The sequence below is a fragment of the Neovison vison genome, chromosome 3 (assembly GCF_020171115.1).
Source record: "Neovison vison isolate M4711 chromosome 3, ASM_NN_V1, whole genome shotgun sequence".
In the NCBI taxonomy this organism is placed as follows: domain Eukaryota; kingdom Metazoa; phylum Chordata; class Mammalia; order Carnivora; family Mustelidae; genus Neogale; species Neogale vison.
Window position 1 is genome coordinate 63,056,617 of NC_058093.1, and position 21,428 is coordinate 63,078,044.

The window sequence follows — 21,428 nt, forward strand, 5'->3', positions numbered from 1 at the left end:
CTGAGTCAGAGGTGGGGAGGTGACAAAGAAGAAAGGTATAAGGAAGAAATGATGGATGAAGAGGAGAAAGATTTGAAAGTCAACTATAGTGCCCTGGGTGGAAGGGAGAGCCTGGGGGACTACTAGTTCTAGAGGAGCTAATGATATGCCAAAACCAAAAAAGTTATAAATTGGGAACTGCTCATAAGACTATTTATGGAATCATAAGTTTTTATTTACCATCTACTTTTCTGATTTTCTGTTAAATTACTATTGCAAGAAAACCTCCCTAATCCCAATTAAAAAACAAAACAAACAACTCTCTCTACCCAATATAACAATTTAAAATTCCTATAGCAATAACAGACCAGGCATGGATTTGAAATCATGAATTCATAAAAGACTCTTCGTGTTGCTCCAATAAAGAGGCAATGCACATCTTTTTTAGAAGAGCTGATAAGAAGGGAGAATAAATTGTTCATAAATGCCCATGAGCCAATCAAGGAAAGAAGACATTTTTAACTGGATACATTTCTATATTCCATAATTAACAAACATCCATTTTCACTACAGATCTAAAATACCTCATTCTATTTCCAGGACACTGTCACAAAGGATATTTTCTTCCATGGTACTAATGAGTCATCTGTAATTTTAAGAAGAACATGAGAAGAAAGAAGTTTTCTGTAATAAAGAGTAGGTGAAGAATTTGAATGTATAGCTAAATGGTACAAAATTAACCCAAGCTATGAAAAAAATGTGGGAAAAAAAATAAGGAAAGAAAAGGTGTGTTCACAAGCTAAATGTGCCTTACTACAAAGCTGAAGTAAATAAACAAATAAAAGGAACCGAACCTGGACTCCTGTTTTGAAGAGCAGGGGACCACAGCTAACATGATATGGAAAACTCTGTGACTGTGTTCTGAGAGCACTGTTATTTCATTTTTTCATTCTTAGGTGGACTGCTGAAGGCTTAAAACCTCTGAGGGTCTGGAAATGCTTCCATGCATGAGGAATGTTCATGAGATGATTGCTATCTCTTCAGTTGTTACTATAATATCAGTGACCATGGATTAACTTATTTTAACAATTTTAGTAAAACTCTTGAATATTATATAAGTTGCACATTTTAAACTAGGGCAAAGAAGATAAAAATATGTGGGCATATGCCATCTGAAAATACACCATCAGCAATGACACTTCCATAAGCTCAATGACATTGTCTTTTTAGAAGATCATAAAGGGCTTTAGTGTTTATGTTGTTTCTATTTCTTACATATAAATTTCTCATATGAATACCACTGTACTTTAAAATATAACATAATGAATAGATTCTGCAACCATTTTTGTAGGCTTGCTTTTTTTATTCCAAATATTAGTAAGAAAGAAACTAGAAACTTTGAATATAGATATAAATGGCTCATTAATTATTATACTGGAGTTAAACCTTGGGGAAGTAAGTCAATGGCCTACTCATATTTTTATATTCCAACTCATGCAGGCAATAAAATCCACATCCCCATTATCAGGAATAGTGGGAAATTTCATCCCAAGAAGCATTTTCTCCAGTGACATTTTCGTCCACTGTTTTAATGAAGATCGTCCTGCTGATCTCAGATACACAAGTCAGAAAATAAAACTGGTTATCAACTATCAAAAGAAATATTCATTATTTTTAAGATGCTATTAATTTTCTATGCATTGAAACTTTAATCAGAGCAAACTAATTTAGAATTTAAGGCTACTCCTCAATGCTGAAATAGTCCAATTATGGAAAGAAAATTTAAGACTAGAAACCAGTGTAACAGCAACTAGAAAGTCTTAATGTGGAAAATATATGCAAAAGAAGGAAATTTTAAAGACATTGCTTAGTTGTGTGTCCTAAGCATGCAATGTTAGTTTCTAAGGATTTCAGTGCTGTAGAGTTTCATTTATATTGCTGTTGAAGGGCTTAAATTTGAAGACTTGCTTGATGTCAGCCCAGTGGTAAGGCACTGGACATGCCTTACCTTGGGGAGAACTCCTTCCTGATAACAACATTTCTCTTATCAGGTTGTCCTGCCTGCACAATGTGATTTGTTCCAAAAAGGCAAAATGTTTTTTCTTTCCTCACACAATGTGCATTTGAAGATAAGGATAGATGATGTTAGAGGCAACTTTGAACATGAACCTAACAAAGTTTATAAGGGTTACTTCAGCAAAAGAATCTGGCTGACTAGTTATTCCTTCAAAACTGTTCTTTCATCCTGAGTTTGAAGACCTTTCTTTTAAATACTTGAAAGGGTTTGCATAATTTTCTTTTCCATCTGCCTTTGTATTCTTTGTTCTATATCATTTGTTACAAACCAGTCAAGCGGTGTTTTATTTGGGGACACAACCTCAAGACAATAATTGTTACCAGTCTGAAAACTCTAATTTGAAAGAAAGATTGATGGATAATCTGGTTTCCTCATAAGGAATTGCTGTCCTTGTCAACATGTGTTAGTTTGGTCTTTCTTGAAGTACTCATTTACTGTTTTACAAATCAGGACATGGTGTATGAGCTATGATGCTAGATTTCAGCCCTGTTTGAGGAAGGGTTAGACTCTGGGTAGCTTTAATAATTTTTAGTAATTACTATCAGAAAGTGGGGGCACAGATTTGAGGGGTAGCCAAAAGCCTGGCTGAGGATGGACACCCCTCACCCATGATAACAGCACCTCTAAACAGGCTAAAAAAATAAAGAAGCAAACTCTATGGTGTGAATGAATGTCTATCTAGAAACACATCAGAGTCATTACTTCAAGAACGAAGCAATTTCAAATAAGTCAAAATGTCTGTATAATTGAATTATCTGCATTGTTGTTTCCTTATACAAATAAACCCCTCATCATTTGTTTAATTTGGGTTTTAGCTTTTGATATTATATTAAATTAATTTTCAAAGGACTGAAGGATAAAAAGCAACTTATAATTTAAATAGTAGTTATGAAATGGATAAACTCTTATCTGCTAAGATTTAATAATATTATGTTAAAAGCGAGGTTAAATAAAACAAATGAAATCTATAGAAAATGATTCTTTATCTCTTTCTTTACTGTATAACAGGCAAACCAGTTTTTACAAAGGGAAAGTAAGTCCTGAAATTGGTTATATCCTGAAAAATCTTTTTTAAAAATCTGAACATAAAAAAAAAAAATAAAAATCTGAACATAGTGAGATTTTTACTTCTGAAACTACGGTACTCAGTAAGAAGCAATTTGTAAAACTGTCTCTAATCCACATATTAAAATTGCCAAACTTACACATTTAATAAGGAATAACTTCATACAGAACTATGCCAGCAACCAAGAGAGTCCCTAAAAGTTCTAGGGGTATTTTAGGGCTCATGTCCAACTAAAAAATTTTGTTTGCTATGTTACAATCTTTTTGCCTCCCCCTTTCACCAAGAGTTCACAAAGGTGAAAAAGATAATAAAATGTTGCAAATTAACTAGTCATAAATTTAATCTAAAATCAACACAATAATTTTTTTTCGATTTTATCTTTTTCTATGCTTTCCTTCTTGATTTGGTGAAATCGTGGTCATGATGAAAGACTGGGTGCTTAATACAAGGTATTCATTGCGAGCATGAATACAGAAAATGCAGGGATTTAAATATCATACGTTCATTAGAATACTATATTTCTTTTAATTCTTGCCAGTATCAATATACTTTCACCAAATAATTGAATAATTTTTTGAAATAAAAATATTTCAAGCAATATTTATGTATTAAAAATATTGAGAAAAATGGCTGAATAGCTTTCATTATTTAAATTTTGATTTAACACTTTTTGATACAGCCATTCAGTTGTTTGTTTCATAGTTCAGTTGATTGATACACTGAGTTTTAATGGCTCCTACTGCTAAACAGGATACTCCCAAAAGACACATGGATCCAAATGGAAAAGTACATGATTATTTGCTCTGAATAATTTTTAAAACTGTAGTTTGTATAGGAATGTTCTTGCCTACTTATGAAAAAGTTTCTGTAGGAAATTGACTTATTATACATAATGTGATATAGAAATTGAAACCTCTGTGGCACCAAATTTTGTTCCATGAGAAACCAATACTAGTATTTTTGAAATATTTATTACTTTTGATAACTTCTGGATTTTTAAGTGTGGAAAACACGTAAAATTATATAGTAAATACAGTCTCTGGGGAGAACTTTTTAATTTGTTCAATTAGCTGCCTGCCTACATCATACATTTATTTTTAGGTATGTGTTGTGGTGCATTTGGGACAGCTCCATCTGTTATGATATAATCAATTTATTTCTCGTGGATGCATATGCATAGAACACACACAAATGTGTTTTATTTCTTAAACAGAAGGACTTTCTGCTAATTGGCACATATTGGTGCAATCATAGTCCAAGGTATGTAGTAGGCAATTAGCTGTAAAATAAGCCTGATTTTTAAAACACTCACTTTTTTATTGATATAGTACGGGTCCAGGTCCTCCAGCGGCTCTGACACCATCTCTGGAGGGATGTCTCCATAAATAAAAGGAAGGTTCTTTCCAGCTTCCAAGTCACTATTTGGCTTTGGGCCATTTTCATCATCATCTTTCTTGTCTGGTTTGGGATTCTTAGCCTTTTCTTCTGCAATGCGTCTTTCAATAGCAGCAAGAGATTCTCTGGTGAAGAAGTTGAAGCTGTCAGGTCCTGGTGGTACAAGCACTGTTTGCTCCATCTTGTCATCCTGCACATTTTAATTACCATTTACTCTGCATATGAAAGTCCTAAAAAAAAAAAAAAAAGGTTGCAGATAGTCTAAGGAAATTAAAAGAATATTTTAATATCTATAAACTCTGGTCATGAAATATGAACCAGAGGATTGGATTTTTGTTTCTAATTAAATTGAAATGGAATTGCTAAATATAAATTGTTTTGTAGTAAGACCATTTAACACCAGATCTATCCTTCTAATCAATTTTTAAGCGTGCAACATAGTATTGTTAACCACAGGCACAAGGCTGTATGCAGCTCTCTAGTACTTAGTTATCTTGCATAACTGAAACTTTATACCCATCACATATCAATCCTCCATCCCCCCAGCCCGCACGACCACCATTCTACTTTCTGCTTCATTGGCTTTGGCTTAACAGATCTGTTTCCTGACTTGGGTTTTGTTAAGTGTCCCATGTTTATTAATACTTGTGCTTTGCTGATACAGGAACTGTGCCATAACTTAAGAAAGTGATTCAACTATAGCCTTAATTAAAGTACATTAGGCTAAATACCATCGTGTCGCTAATGGGCTGTTCACCCTGTGAGCCACCCAGATGAGGATATATCCCCACAGAGGCAATGGAGAGCTTATCAACAGGAAGAAGTGGAAAGGCACTGTCTCTGAGAGGATATAAAATCCAACCCTTCAGCCCTGACAGGTGGCTCCTGGCCAAACCGATCAAACTGTTTGCCACAGCCAGCCTTAATAACCCACCAGAGAGTCACTACTGATGGAGCCTGAGACCTGAGTCTTGATCTAAAGACAGGAACTGTGACCTGCCCGCGTCATTAGCCATGCCAGGGTTGGCTTTCTTGAATGCACATGGAAAGAGACAGTTCCGTGTCGGACAAATGCCCTTTACATGACTAGGAATGAGAAATAGACTAAGCTGGGAAGACATTCCTGGATTGGGCCTTAGGTGAGAGAAGACAGCAGAATTCTCCTGTTTCAGGAAAAAGTGATGGGGAAGAAGCCAGGGTGCGTTAAGGTCAACAAGGACGGAAGTCTTTTGCTTCACTTAAGCAATAAGGCTATTCGTGCTGATATTCTAGTCCCATTGTGCTCAACATATCATGAGGACCTGAGGAAACACTCAACTCCATACAGCAAAATCAGATCTGATCTGATGCCAGGAGTCAAATCCCAAATGTATTCTTTCAAGGTATATTTAATATGCACTCAAATTTCAGAGATACTACGGAGCCAAAACTTCCCAGAGCCTAAGCTCCTGCTTGGCCATGAGTTTTATCTGGAAACTCTGTTAACTCATTAAGGTCAACAAGCTATGATGCCGTTAATTTGCAACTTTGGCGGATAGAAACTGCGATAATAACACTACAGCCATGACTATTTTGTGAGGAGTTCTAGAGGGCCCTCAAATTTCACTGGAGGATGTTCCCACTGCTGTGAGGTTTATGACCATGTTTTCCAGCAAATGACCAGAAACAAGCAGAACATTCAAGACTGAATTTGCACCCTCCATCTACTAAGTGAGCTAACCAAACTTTCAGAGCTTCTTACAGTCTACCTGTAATCGGCTCAGGGCCTGGAAGAACAGAAAAATTAAATCAGTAAATCTAAATGAATGGAAAAGGAATATTTTTTATGACTTTAATTTATTTGACAGAGAGAGAGAGAGATCACAAGTAGGCACAGAGGCAGGCAGAGAGAGAGGAGGAAGCAGGCTCCCTGCTGAACAGAGAGCCGCAGGTGGGCCTCGATCCCAGGACCCTGAGATCGTGACCTGAAGTGAAGGCAAAGGCTTAACACACTGAGCCACAGGCATGCTGGAAATGGAATATTTTTACCCTAAAACTCTACCTCTTCCAGATATCTGCAAATGACATATCAGATATAAGACTAGTATCCAAAATCTAAAAAGAACGTATCAAACTCAATACCCAAAGAACAAATAATCCAATCAAGAAATAGGCAGAAGACATGAACAGACATTTCTACAAAAAAGACATCCACACGGCCAACAGACTCATGCAAAAGTACTCAGTATCATTCAGCATCAGGGAAATACAAATCAAAACCACAGTGAGATACCACCTCACACCAGTCAGAATGGCTAAAATTAAAAAGTCAGGAAACAACAGATGTTGGCAAGGATGCAGAGAAAGGGGAACCCTCCTACACTGTTGGTGGGAATGCAAGCTGGTGCAGCCACTTTGGAAAACAGTATGGAGGTTCCTCAAAAAGTTGAAAATAGAGCCATCCTATGACCCAGCAATTTCACTACTCGGTATTTACCCTAAAGGTACAAATGTAGTGATCTGAAGGGGCACATGCCCCTGAATGTTTATAGCAGCAATGTCCACAATAGCCAAATGATGGAAAGAGCCTAGATGTCCATCAACAGATAAATGGATAAAGAAAATGTGGTATATATACCCAATGGAATACTATGCAGCCATCAAAAGAATCGAAATTCTTGGCATTTGCAGCAACGTGGATGGAACTAGAGGATATTAGGATGAGCGAAATAAGTCAATCAGAGAAAGACAATTATCATATCTCTCTGATATGAGGAATTTGGGAGGCAAGGCAGGGGTTTGGGAGGTAGGGAAGGAAAAAATGAAAGAAGATGGGATTGGGAGGGAGACAAACCATAGCAGACTCTTAATCTCACGAAACAAACTGAGGGTTGATGGGGGTGGGGGATAGGGATAGGGTGGCTGGGTTATGGACATTGGGGAAGGGATGTGCTATGGTGAGTGCTGTGAAATGTGTAAGCCTGATGATTCACAGAACTGTACCCCTGGGGCAAATAATACATCATATGTTAATTAAAAATTAAAAATTTAAAAAAACCCTACCTCTCCCATAAGATATCAGGAAAACACTGGCAGCTATTTATTTGGAAATAAAAGTTTAGGGATAACAAGTATGGTACATTTTCTCATAAGGGAATTATTATGACACAGATGTTTTCCTTTTTTTTTTTTTTTTTTTTTTTTAGTGCTAAAGACACATTAGCACCTTTTTTTTTTTTAAGATTTTATTTTATTTATTTGAGAGAGAGAGACAGTGAGAGAGAGCATGAGCGAGGAGAAGGTCAGAGGGAGAAGCAGACTCCCCATGGAGCTGGGAGCCTGATGTGGGACTCGATCCCGGGACTCCAGGATCACGCCCTGAGCCGGAGGCAGTCGTTTAACCAACTGCGCCACCCAGGCGTCCCAGATGTTTTCCTTTTTAACTCATTTGTTTTTTTGACAGAAAATATGTGTAAATGACATAAACTCAAATCATTTAAAAGAAAATACAGCGTAAACTCTTCCTACCACCTGTCCTCCAATGCTGAATTCGACTCCCAGAGGTAACCACTGTTATCTGTCTCCATTTATTTTTCCAGGTATGTAATAGGTAAGCACTGGTCATGTGACTGTAGGCATATTCACACATTTTCTATTAAAATGCATACAGATAGTATCTTAGTATACAAATTTTTCTGAACCTTTCATTTTTCACTTAATAATATAGATTGGAGTTCATTCCTTATTAATTTTTACAGATTCAACTCTCTTTTTATCAGCCACATGGTTTTCCATTGTTTCTATGTACTATAATAGATTGAATCAAATGCCCAGTTATGAGTATTCAGGTTGTTCCAATCCTTTGCTATTCTAAATAAAGCTGCAACTAATATATTTCATACACATATTTTTACATATCTGTGGACCTATGTATGGTATTAGTTTCTAAAAATGCACTTGGCTGTGTAAAAGGTGAGTCTTTAATGTCGGTATTGCAAAATCACTCGCTCTGAAGTATCGGTTCTCCTAACAGCAATATAATCTTGTGCCTGTTCGTTTACATCTTCACCATGTAATGTGTTTTAAATTGTATTTTCAATATTTCCAATCTGATTGGGACAAAAATGGGATCATATTATAGTTTTAATTGGCATTTGTCTTACTATGAGGAAAGCTGAACTTTTTTCCATATGGTTAAGAGCTGTTTTTAAATTTTCTTTTCTGTCACTTCCTATTTACATAACAGTCCCTATTTTCATTTCTTTCTTTTTAAATCTATATCAATTTTTTAGATATGGCATCAACAATTTAATTTTGGACCTTTTCAAAAGGTATGTACTTTCTGAGTTAGAGGTGTTTCTGTGCTACGGGTTAAGACATGTGGATGTTAACATGATGATCTAACTGTAATTCTCCTTTGGCTTCTAGATTTTGAGTCATGCCAAGGGAAGCATTCATGTTCTGGGGGAGTGGAGGGATATATAATAGATCAAGTCCTCTTCTTGCATTTTTAGCAATTTTGTGCTTTAATTTTATAAAGTTAAATCTTTTTCTGTTTGGAATTTGTTTTCTAGATGAAATATAAGATAGATTCTTTTTTTTCCCCTTAGTTATCCCAACCAACATTAATTACTGCATATACTAACTTTTTTTCACCAATACACGATGTTACTTTCATGGTATGTTAAAAATATATATATATTCATTGTATGAATATACATAAGTCAGCAACAAACTTCACAAAGTACTTTCAGTACTTCACAAAGTAGATGTACTTTCAGTAAAATCAAGGGAAAACCCCAACACTATTATTTAACAGTTTGCCAAAAGTACAAGCCAATCCAATTAGAAGTGAGAAATAATTGCATTTAGGACAGAGGAAGTAAAGTTATACTTATTTGCATATTGTGTAAACACCTGAAAAACTCCTACAAATAGTAAGAGAATTAAGTGTCTGGTTTCAAAAGCATAAGAAACTCAATAGATTTTCTTTACAGGAATTATATGTATTTATCCTGTATTTCTTTACAGGAATAATATGTATTTAAAAACACAATAGAAGAAACTAGAACCTTTCCCACTAAGATTAGAAATAAGACAACTTAAATGCATAATACTAGGTGGAAGGGTCAATCAGAAAAAAACTACATACTGTATGATTCCAATTATATGAAATTCTGAAAAAGGCAAAATTATGGACAAAGTAAAGAGCAGTGGTTGCCAGGTGTTAGTGGGGAAAGAACAATGAATATGTGAAGTACAGAGGATTTTTAGGACAGTGAAACTTTTCTGTATGATATTATAATGGTAGATACAAGTCACATACATTTGTCCAAACCCATAGATAACAAGAGTGAATCGTAATCTAAACTATGTACTTGGGGAGATAACAATGTGTCACTGTAGATTCATCAATTGTAACAAAAGTACCACTCTGCTGTACAATATTGACATGGACAGTGCTTATACGGGGACTGGGCATATATGGGAACTTTGTACTTCTTGCTCAATTTTTACGTGAATCTAAAATATAGTCTATATATTTATTTATTTATTACACTTTTTTTTAAAGATTTTATTTATTTGACCGAGAGATCACAAGTAGCCAGAGAGGCAGGCAGAGAGAGAGGGGGAAGCAGGCTCCCTGCTTAGCAGAGAGCCCGATGTGGGGCTCGATCCCAGGACCCTGAGATCATGACCTGAGCCAAAGGCAGAGGCTTAACCCACTGAGCCACCCAGGCGCCCAAAAGAGCTTCATTAAAAGTAATCTTAACTCATGAGTCCTCATAGCTCAGACCCCTTTGGGCACCTGAATTTTCCCACCCAAATGGAAATGTCTACAATAGCTCAGGATGAAGTATTTCCTTTTCATTGCAGGATTTCACGCAGAAAGCCTTAAACATGAAGGCAATCTTATAAATGCTTTGTATGTGAAGAAGTTTGGCCTTTTATAAGTTAGTGACTATGTAACTTCTCTTGGGGAAGCACTTTGATCTGTGAAAGCTTGGGCCTGGGTGTGCCAGTCTGGTTAACTCTGGAATTTAGTTTGCAGGCTTTTTGGGGCTTTCACACAAAGCTACATCCTCCAAACAAACTTCTATGAGCTATGAAGGTGATATTTTGTTATGTATCTATCTTAGTCCTCTGTTTAACTTTTCTCTTGGTTCAGTATGTGGGTGAGAAAGACAGATGCTATTTAACGTTCCCCCTAAGAGACTACTAATACCCACAACTTTGCATTCTAATGTCATCGTGGGTTTAGGCAAAGAATAGCATAACTGTTAACTTCTGATGAGATATTTTTGCTTCCACTGTGTCCTTAAATTCCATGTAGTTTCTAAACCCGAAAAGTAATCCTCCATCTCCACTGCCTGCCCCTCCCGCCACCAACCTGGTGAGACAATCCTCATCTTCTCCTTCAAGCTTCTACCATTATGAGTTATTAAATTATTACTACTATTTCATCCTTTATCTGGCCCTGGAAAAAATTTACAGGGAAAAAAAAATCAATTGACCAACTGATGAGTGAACCAAACATACAGCTTTATGTTTTCTCAGATTGTAGCTTTAAAGTTTTTCTTTACAGACAGGAGAATATATGTAATTCTTACTGTAATGGTATTTTGATGCTGATGAGGAAGGGGTCACTGGAGTCTACAAGACAGGCTTTCAGGTCGAGATGACTTACTTTGCCTCAACCTCTGAACTTCTGAAATGTTAAGTAAGGTATTTTAAGAGACTCAGACAAAGAAAAGTCATCATAAAATCAAGAAATGGCAAACATTTAAAGAAGAGTTAAGGATTGTCTAATTTATCCCTCTCACTTAACAGGAAACAAACTGAATCAAAGCAAAATGGACATTTCTTCTTTTAGAATTTTTGTGCTTCCAAAATCCAAAATAAGTATGTGATATGTCCAGGGTCACACAGCTTAATAATGGCAGAACTGGGATCAGAATTTTTATTTCCTGATTCCCAAACCACTGCCTGTCCATATCAAGCAGTTACAAAATAATTTTCAAGCACTTACATCACCTTAAACCTAGTAAAGTGTATGTAAATACAACATAAGTAGCCACATTAAACTAATATTCACTCGAATTATATTCTTTAGTGACATGTAAAACACTCAAATTATATTCCTTAAAGACACCTGAAACAAATTTAGTAAATAAAGTGTTTTGCGGAAATGGACACTATCGTAGAAAATCTGACATCAAAAGAAAAAGCTAATTGTAATATTTAAATTTAGAAACTATATCATGCAGACTTAAAACCTGATGAACTATATTTCCACAATTTATACTTTACGTGAGTAACCTTTGCTTTTCATTTTTTTTAAAGTTTAAATTTTAGTTAGTTAACACGTGTGCAATATTAGTTTCAGCAGTAGAACTCAGTGATTCATTGCTTACATACAAAACCCAGTGCTCATCACAAGTGCCCTCCTCAATCCCCATCCCCCATCTAGCCCATCCTCCACTCTTTTTTTTTTCTAATTTATTTATTTATTTTTCTAATTTATTTATCTCTCAGAGAGAGAGAGATCACAAGTAGGCAGAGAGACAGGCAGGGGGGGTGGGGAAGCAGGATCCCCACCAAGCAGAGAGCCCGATGTGGGGCTCGATCCTAGGACACTGGGATCACGACCTGAGCTGAAGGCAGCGGCTTAACCCACTGAGCCACCCAGGTGCCCCCCCCTCCACTAACTTTTTTATGTTTCGCTAAACCTGGTTATTTCTAGTTATCTACTGAGCAGATCACTTTCTAGAACTCATCTGCCCCACTTCAATTTCCCCAAAGATTTCTTAACACCAAAGTTATAATTAAACACTTAATACAATTGATACCCTTACACTAAATAATTTGAGGTGGGGAAAGAAAATTCCTATATCTGCAATTCTGCCTTTAAAGTGGTTTGATTTTCATGCTGAGGAGAAACCAAACAGACTCCTGCCAAAATGACTGTCATCTCCTGTACAGTCCCATTACTATTCTGGGCATATAAACCATCTGGGCATGGCAATTCATGAAGTGTTTCAGTTGGTTTTGTGGTGTATCTGCCACCCATTTTACAAAAGAATGTTGCTGCCAATAATAATAAAAATAACTAGGTAAAATGTTATTCTTACAGTTGTGATCTCACATAACTCTTTTTTTTACACCCAAGAAAGAAAGTGCTTTTTACATAGAATTTCACAAGCCTAGGAAATATTGTTTTACAAATTTCTTTTCTAGAAATAATTTGGATTGGTGTGTGTGTTAAAAAGTCTCTATTTCATTTGGTTTTTAATAATATCCATTTTAAGTATGATAATTGAGATTAAATAACGTATTTCATCCATGTGTCTAAAACACTTACATTTTTAAAAAAATTTTTGTAATCCATCTCTAAATTTTAATGCTATATGTCAATTCCATTTAAAATAAGATCATGTATCTAACATATATTGACATCTACATTGTGTATCTTAAGAGTGTTTTTCAGGGAATTTGAATAATAAACCACAAGCTCCAAAATTCACTCAATCCACTAGAGCCTTAGTCGATCCAATATCAATAAACTACTCTGTTCAAATCGACATCATTTATTACTCTGTTGAACAGATGGTCTATATTTACTTCAGATACTAATGCAAACTTAACACAAAGAGTGGAATAAAAAATGCTATATGTTGAACCAAAATAAAACACTATATTCTAGGGAGGTTTAGAATCAAGAAATATACAATGCATTACTTTTTAATTAATAAAATTGTGTGATTTCTAGGCATTCTTGCCTCAATGTATAATGATTGAATTACATGTTTAGAAAAACAAAATAGGACCTAATGTCCCAATCCCATCAATTAGAGTTAACTTTGAATATATCTTGGTTTGGCAATATGTTTAAGGCAGTATTTAGTGAATTGAAAAAAAAAAATACACTGAATCATTCAAAATCTGTTCCCATAATGCACTTGACCATACATATACTGTTGAAGCCCAAACAGTTGTATTCTTGCTCCACAGAGAACTTTCCTACTTAAACTTAACTCAGGTATCATCCTGCCTTCAGTTCTATTTTCCTTTGCCCTACAGTAAATTTTATTAGGGAAAACAGTTCACTGGGTCCATTCCTATGGCCAACTGTTATTTCCATACAATGCCTTTAACTATACCATCAGTTTGTTCCCTGAATCCCAGAAACCACTCAACTACTACTCAGTACAGCACATATCTTGTACTTAGTGTATTTCTGAGTAAAAAGATGCATCGAGGGCCGCCTGGGTGGCTCAGTCATTAAGTTGCCTGCCTGGGATCAAGCCCTGCATCAGGCTCCCTGCTCAGCGGGAAGCCTGCTTCTCCCTCTCCCACTCCCCCTGCTTCTGTTCCCTCTCTCACTGTGTCTCTCTCTGTCAAAAAATATAAATAAATAAATAAATAAAATATTAAAAAAAAAAAAAAAAAGAAAGAAAAAGATGCATCGACAGTAGGAAGTGCTGGCACATTTGCGTCCTAGACTTGCACTGAGAGCCTTAGCCTTTAGAAAACTTGTTATGTGGTTGCACCATTTATTGAAATATAAATTTGTGTGTGCTCTGCTTGTATAGATATTTTTATCATTTCAAGCAGATTGAATGGTAAGGTCTTTATCACGTCATGAATTGTAGTAGAGCAGTAAACAGAAGCTGCATGAAGTCCATGCTTTCCTTCCTCTGGGTCAACTCCGACACATGCATTGCAGACATGAGGTTTGAAGACGCAGAGCAGGGAGATGGGGGAGAGAGATGCTGCTGTGAACCGTTAGTCTCTAGATGGAGAAGGGGGTGGCAGAGACTTAGGCAGGGATAACATCTCAGAGGAGACAGCTGGCAGAGGAGATCCTTGACAGGGAGAATCTTAGTCTTGCCCCAAACTCCCTTTACACTGAGCATTGCACACGGCAGCAGGTGTAATGGAACTGAAAGGGTAACGAGTGCCCCATGGAATTGAATTGAGATAGATGAGAATCACTGCTTCCCTTGATGGGAGGCTACATCTCCACCAACTGCCTTCTGACTTGCAGCCCCTCTGGGCAGGTGATGTTCTTGGAATGTACTTCCTTGACCCATTGTCCCTTTGACTAGGTGGCTTGCTTGGCCAATGTGAGCAGAGAAAACAAAAAATCTTCAGCCACACAGAAGCTCACTAGGCTGTGTTGTTTCCACCCAGCCTTTTTCTTTTCCCTCATTCCTGAGAATGGCATGTCTCAAATAGAGGCTGCTCCCTCTGTGTGGGTCCTGGAACAGGAAGACTGGTGGACGGAGCTGTCAGAGCCAGTCAGTAACGACTAACAAGTTTGTGCATCACTGAAACTTCCGGGTTGATTTAACACAGCAAAGCTAACTAATCTGTCAGCAAAAGCCACTAATCAGTGACCAGATTGCTAAGCCGATTTAACAAATGCTACAGAAACATATCTCTCAAATACAACTTTTGAAAGAGATTCAGACCTGCCAGTAGTTTAGTCATGAAGAACATAATATCATTAGGATGGGTTTTTTCCCCCTTGAGAGACAGCCATAGAAAGTAGGATGGTGGCTAGCCCACGTTATAAACCCTGTGCAATTCTGGATCTCTTCTTGATCATCCTACTCAGGATAACTGAAGGATATTCGCTGGCATAACTTTACTTCGTTTGAATCAAGATTACAGCAAGAACCTTAATTATAAACAAATTGATTCAATTAAAGTCTCTTCATAAAGAAGTCTTCTATGTTTGAAAGTAATTGTTCTAATTTTGGTGGGTGTGTGGTCTGGCCACAGAGGTTTGGGAGGGTAGAGAGAAAGAGTAGAAGTCTCTTTGGGCTGTGTCTGTGGTTGGACACTTGGAGATACTGAGTGTGTGACAGAAGCACGGAGAGCCTCCCACGCCTGTGTGGCGGGCACTGAGGAAGGCACAGCCTAAGTCCAGGTTACACAGCACAGGTTTTCAACAGAGTAGGTTACAGAGAGAGCAGAAGCACAGTGGTCAGGCCTGTTCATCTGCTTGCCTGTCCTTTCTCCTTGCTCGTCTTCTTCTCTTCCAGCTCCCTCTGATCCTCCATGTCTGCCCTTTTCCCCAGCCACTCATCTCACTTCTGTAGCTCATCTTCCTCACACTCCCCGCCCTTCGCTTCTGTCTGTAGAAATGTCAGGAGTCCATTCAATATTTTTCCAAAACCACTGTTTAAAAGTAATTTAATATAAACCTCACAAAGATATAGAAAGAATGAAAGCCATTATTCTTGCTGCTTTCTTTCAGGCAATACCAATCATTTGCGCCCGTGGTGCTGGTAAAGGTGGGAGTTATACAGCTGTAAGGAGCAGCAGGGAAAGTGCTAGAGTCAGCGTTTGTCCTTTGCTATCGGACAATAATGGGAGAGAAAAAATCAGGCTTACTTGGTACAGTTCCGGTTGAGGGAAAAAGAAGTCAGCACTAGCACTAACATTTTAACACAAGATATGGAGGGAAAATTTGTCACGCTCCCTTTTTGCCAGTATCTACTTTAATAACTATTTCCAGGAAATAATGCAATATTTTCAATCAATACATAAACCCTTTCAGGTCTCATGGTAGGCATGATCAGACTTTGGTAGTATCTTTACTGAATGTCTAGGCATTAGTGTCCTTAAAAACTCATAGGTTTTTTTTTCTTATTTTTTATTTTTATATGGGTTTCCCCCTTCACTGTTACGTGTGCTGCCTGAAAACTCAAGAGTGTGAAGTGAGATACTGTAGCCATGTGTTTAAATGGTGTCGGATGGAAAAAGTCCTGGAGTGTGGAATTCTGCTCAGGGGTTCTTCTTTAGCATAAACTCAACTTGAAGTTATTCTCCCATTCAAGGGAATTCATATGAAGCCCCCTGATCACACAGTGAAACTGCCCAGGGCACAGCTGATGTGTGGAGAAATATGGCCAGAACCAGAGGCAGCTGGGTAGACCGAGGACAGAGCTACCTGGTGAAGAATGAGAGAAAGACATGGTGGGAGACATGGAGACAGGGGAGTGTCACACACAAATTAACCACCCTGAGTTATGAGGACTGGGTGTTGGGCACTTTCAGTTTTCCAAGTGGCCTCAAGACAAAAGTAATTCTCTTGAATTATAAGAAATTGAGACAGAATTATCAGAGTTGATAAAGATTATATATATATATATATATATATATATATATATATAATCTGAACGTGGAACAATGATAGGCAAAGTAATAAAATTACTGCAATTATTGCTATGAACTCTTGTTCAAAGGAGAACCATATGGGTACAGGGTAAGCCAAAAGAACTTACAGAAAATAGATCTTGCAAGATGAAGGATAATGTCCTGATTCAGAAACTCACTATATTGAATTTTCTGTATATGTCATGTAACATCTATCCAATAAAATTTGCTTAACTTATTATATACAATACTTAGGTTAGCAGCTTTTAGTCTGTACTGTGGCTTCAGTCATTCTCACTATATTCCTTTTGAGGAATACTGGTCTGGGTTAAAGTGACCCTTTAGGTATGGTTATAGTTTTATATAGATTGAGTGCCCATCAGCGGATGATGATCACCTAGAGGGGGACGCTACCAAATGTCCAGCACATCTGTCACAGGAGAGCTCTAGCCAGGTCTATTCCTGTCTGGTTTGTGACACGTGGTATGTGCAATCAATTCTGTTCATCCCTGAAATATTTACTGAATGCATACCATGCATAAGGTCCTGGGCAGGGCTGGGAAGGATATAATTTGCCAAAGGGAAAAGAACAATATTGGAAATATTGGAATGTAAGCGAATTCCTTTTATAGGTTGCCGTATGAAATAGACTTTAGGCTACTTGGGAAATTTGGTATTTCTGACCTTAGTGGATTCATTTCTTTTTAGTCCCAGAGAGGAAGGAAATGGACACAGAACACTGAAGCATGAAAAACTGGCCATTTTTCCTAACCCCATGTGTGTCAAGTCCATGTGTGAGTATGTGCATGTGTGTGCAGCGAGCTGCAATGCTGGGCTGAATTCTGATCAGTAAACCATGTTTTAATAATTGGGCAACCGTTGTGTCATCTGTATTCAGTGTCTCACACAAAATTATCAGGCCAGAGTGATTTTCCTCTAATCTACATGGACATTTTCATGCTCGTATCATTTAAAAATATGTCTGGTACATCAAACTGAATGTTAATAAACACGTAAGACAAGAAAACATAAAGTTCAGTGCAAGTCCCACATTCTTTCCACTTAACCATTTTTGAGGTTGCCACTGCCTTTTGTCAGATGTCAGTGATGAAAAACTGGAAAGAGATAGTTAACACACAAGTTCTTTAAAAAAAAAAAAAAAAGGAGAAAACAGGCATGCTTTTGGATCCATATCTGTTTCTCCATCTCAGAATGTTTTCTAACATTCAGTAAGTACTGAGAAAAATTTCCTTTTTGTTATCTTCAATAGCAGGTGGCAGCTGAAGTCATTTAAATATATACTTTGTTAAATAAAACCTTATAAATAATTTAAATACGATTATTACATTCCACTAACGCTTACATTCAAATTGCTTTTCCTTCTGCTTAAATTCCCAAATATTTCTCGACTGTTACTCCAGTCCTGCCTCTGGTAAATTCCCAAAGCTCCTGGGAAGGCAGGGCATTACTATCGTTAAAATGTTACAGAGTTGGCCTAGGAAAGTGCTGGATTTGTAGCAACAGCTGCTGTTCTTTTCAGGGTAGAGTGCTGGATGGAGGAAATGTAATTGTGTTCAAAGGCCAGCTCCTAACCTGACTGGAGGTAGGGAGAGCCAAGACCCACTGAAGCCACGGAAGATACCTGTAACCATCAAGATAATTTAAGAAATTTCAATACTGTTGCCAGAAAAAAGACTTGACACCCAGTTAAATTTGAACCTCAGATAAACATCAGATTCACTTTTTTTTTTTTTTTTTAGCATGAGCATATCCCATACAATATTTCAGGCATACCTATTCAAAAAATAATTTATTATTTATCTGAAATTCACACTTCCTGTATTTTTGTTTATTAAACCCTAAATCTGAAAAAAGGCTTCCCTGCTAAAATTTCTTTTCACATTGCCTAAAAGTCAACTAGTTAACACTTTCTGTTCAGTTAACATGCATTCCCTTTTTAAAAGGCAAAGATCTTTGCTAAGGATGAAATGTTCATGTATCAACATGAATTTAAAGAGACTGTGTATTTCTCAACCTCTAACTCATTTCTCTGTAGCAAACTGAGTCAAGACAGAGGCCCATGGATTCTTTTTTGGTGGGAAGAGGTATCGTGTGGGCTTGGGTGGGAACTGTTAACTTCAGTGAAGGGATACTTACAGCTGAACTAATTTTAGTGGGGATTTTCTGATAAAATCATCACATGCCAGGGAGAAAGGATAGAATGGGAGCAGAAAATAAGGTAGCCCCAGAAAGAACTCACTCCTAGAACTGTTCTTGAAGACAGTCCTTAACTGCTGAGGGGAATCAATACTGGGCTCTATTTTTTACAAGTGGAAAATGGTTAAATGTTAAAACAGCGACAAGAAGATTTTCATCAATGGTGGAGAGATGGCAATAACAATAAAACAGAAAGACAGATCAAGTTTATTAATTTCATTATGGCCTCACTAGGTGTGTAAATCATGGTGGTTAAATGAATAATATTGGTTTTTATTTTTATTTTTTTAATTTATTTTTTATTTATTTCCAGCATAACAGTATTCATTGTTTTTGTACCACACCCAGTGCTCCATACAATCCGTGCCCTCTCTAACACCTACCACCTGGCTCCCCCAACCTCCCACCCCCTGCCGTTTCAAACCCCTCAGACTGTTTTTCAGAGTCCATAGTCTCTCATGGTTCACCTCCCCTTCCAGTTTCCCCCAACTCCCTTAATAGAAGGCTCTGGAAAGCAAACTCATGGCCGAGATAACACGTCCTTCCTCCTGCACCAGTCAGGTTTCTTCTCTTATAAACAGTATGAACTATCCTCAAAGATTTGGGTAAGGCACCCTTCCGCATCAGTGACTTGTCCCCTTTGTTGATTTTATCGCTCTCCTCTTGACTCAGCAGGTCGTATGCGTATAAACTCAAGAATGAAAGAAAAAGAAGGCAATTCAGATCACTAAGGAAGCAACTGCTGAACATGAATAACCATAATAGCAAGGAGAAAAATGCTCTTAAACATTTGTGTGAGTCACAAACCTCTAAGAGATAAAGCAATTATACCCTGCTTACAGTCTGAGAGGTTATACAGTGCATTCCAAGCAAAAGGGAAGAGATGAGTAAGAATCTGGCAACATTTAGCTCTCCTTGAACCGTCAGGCCCTAACACCTTCCCCAGTCACCACAGTCCTGGCTTATGTTGCCTTTACCACTCACTGGGCACAAGACAGATATTTTGTAAAATGTAACTGATAGGTTATATATATACCTTAGCTACAAACCCCCTTTCATCTCTGGTAATACCCAGAAGAATAACATACTTAACAGGCCCTCTAAAACCTTTGGTTAATGAATAATTGTTAAATAAAATTCATATTTTAAGTCAAAAATCTCCTCAATGTATTCTAAATTCCAAAATCTAATGTTTTATATTATATTGAGTTGGCCTCTGGATGATATTGTCTGCTTCATGTAACACTCTACCCAGAAAAGAATAGTAGCGGTCATCACAAATCTAATATTTTATGTATTAGATTAGATTTATTCATATTGCTATTTGTTACTCCTAACTAAATAATCTATGCTAAAATCTCATTTTCCTGAGATTTCTGTTTTAAAATAACCCAATTTACCAAGATAATTCAAGCTACAATTACATTTTCTTTCAGTTACAAGCATTTTATTGTACCATAATCAACATGAAACATGTCAGGACGTATGAACTAACCTGGATTGTATTTTTATTTTTTGCCCTTTCTTGAACAATGACTTTTATGGGAAAGAGAGCTAAGCAGCTGACTGCCTGATGGGGAAAGTTATACAATGCACAGCTTTGCAGCAGTGTACTAATGCAGGATAGAGACGCTGTGGAGAAGCTGGAAATCAAATCATTTCTTTCTGGAGCAGCCCTGTTTGCAGTCAGCTGAGATGAAAGTGATTTTTTCTTTCTTCTCCTTTTTTCTTTAGAAAAATCACATAATGAATCTAACTTAATTCCTTTAAACACTGGCTACAAGGAAAGGTATTTACCTCAGGAAATTGTTGAACAATGTTTAGAAACTAGAGACATAGCACTTTTAAATGTTTGTTTGTTTTGTTTTGTTTTGTTTTGTTTTTCCATCTAGTAACCAAAGCAGAGTGTCCTTACAAGAGGGACTTAGATGCTACTGATTTGAACAGAGAAAATACTGGTAAGTTTATTGAATGCTTTGTTTAGTCTGAGGCTCATTTTGAGGGTAGAAACAGAGTTATGAAAACAGGGATTACGTAGCCCTGGTAGAGGACATTCGCTGAGCTGTAGGGAAGGGACAGACTGGCCTGTACCATTGGCAGGCATGATTCAGCACTTTAGGCATTTTCATAAGCTGATAAATTTTGCCGGCTGCACAGGCAAGTCAGGACCCCTCTCACTACTGGCTGAAAAGACAACTTCAGCATTGAGGAAAAAGGCAAATCACACAAATAATCAACAAGAACCAAATCAACTGAATCTCTTGGGTCCTACATTCTTCTCCTACTCCCCTAAAAATATAACCATATTCATTCGGAGACATTAGAGAACCAAAATATGTGCCACACTGTATTCAGTAAGTGTGCCTTTGAATGAATGAATACATGAATTAACTTGTAATCAATCAGTGGCTTACTCCAGGCCATCAGCTCAGCGCACAGATCATAAGAAGTGTGATGCCCCTCTTCTCCATCTCATGCTAACATGTATGTTATCATTAAACTAAGAGAACCCCAACAGAGAGCCACAATGAAAATTTTCAGAGTCTT

The 21,428-nt window shown here is 37.1% G+C and overlaps 1 protein-coding gene across 4 annotated transcripts in view; it reads right to left on the minus strand.

Annotated features, from left to right (window-relative positions):
• LOC122902553 (sodium channel protein type 1 subunit alpha) overlaps positions 1 to 21,428 on the minus strand; it is a 143,537-nt gene that overhangs the window by 78,836 nt on the left and 43,273 nt on the right. For all 4 annotated transcript variants that reach the window (XM_044242257.1, XM_044242256.1, XM_044242254.1 and 1 more), the window contains exon 2: positions 4,435 to 4,747. In XM_044242257.1, the coding sequence (XP_044098192.1) occupies positions 4,435 to 4,698 (264 nt within the window). In that variant the 5' untranslated portion in view covers positions 4,699 to 4,747. The remainder of the gene's footprint in view (positions 1 to 4,434; positions 4,748 to 21,428) is intronic.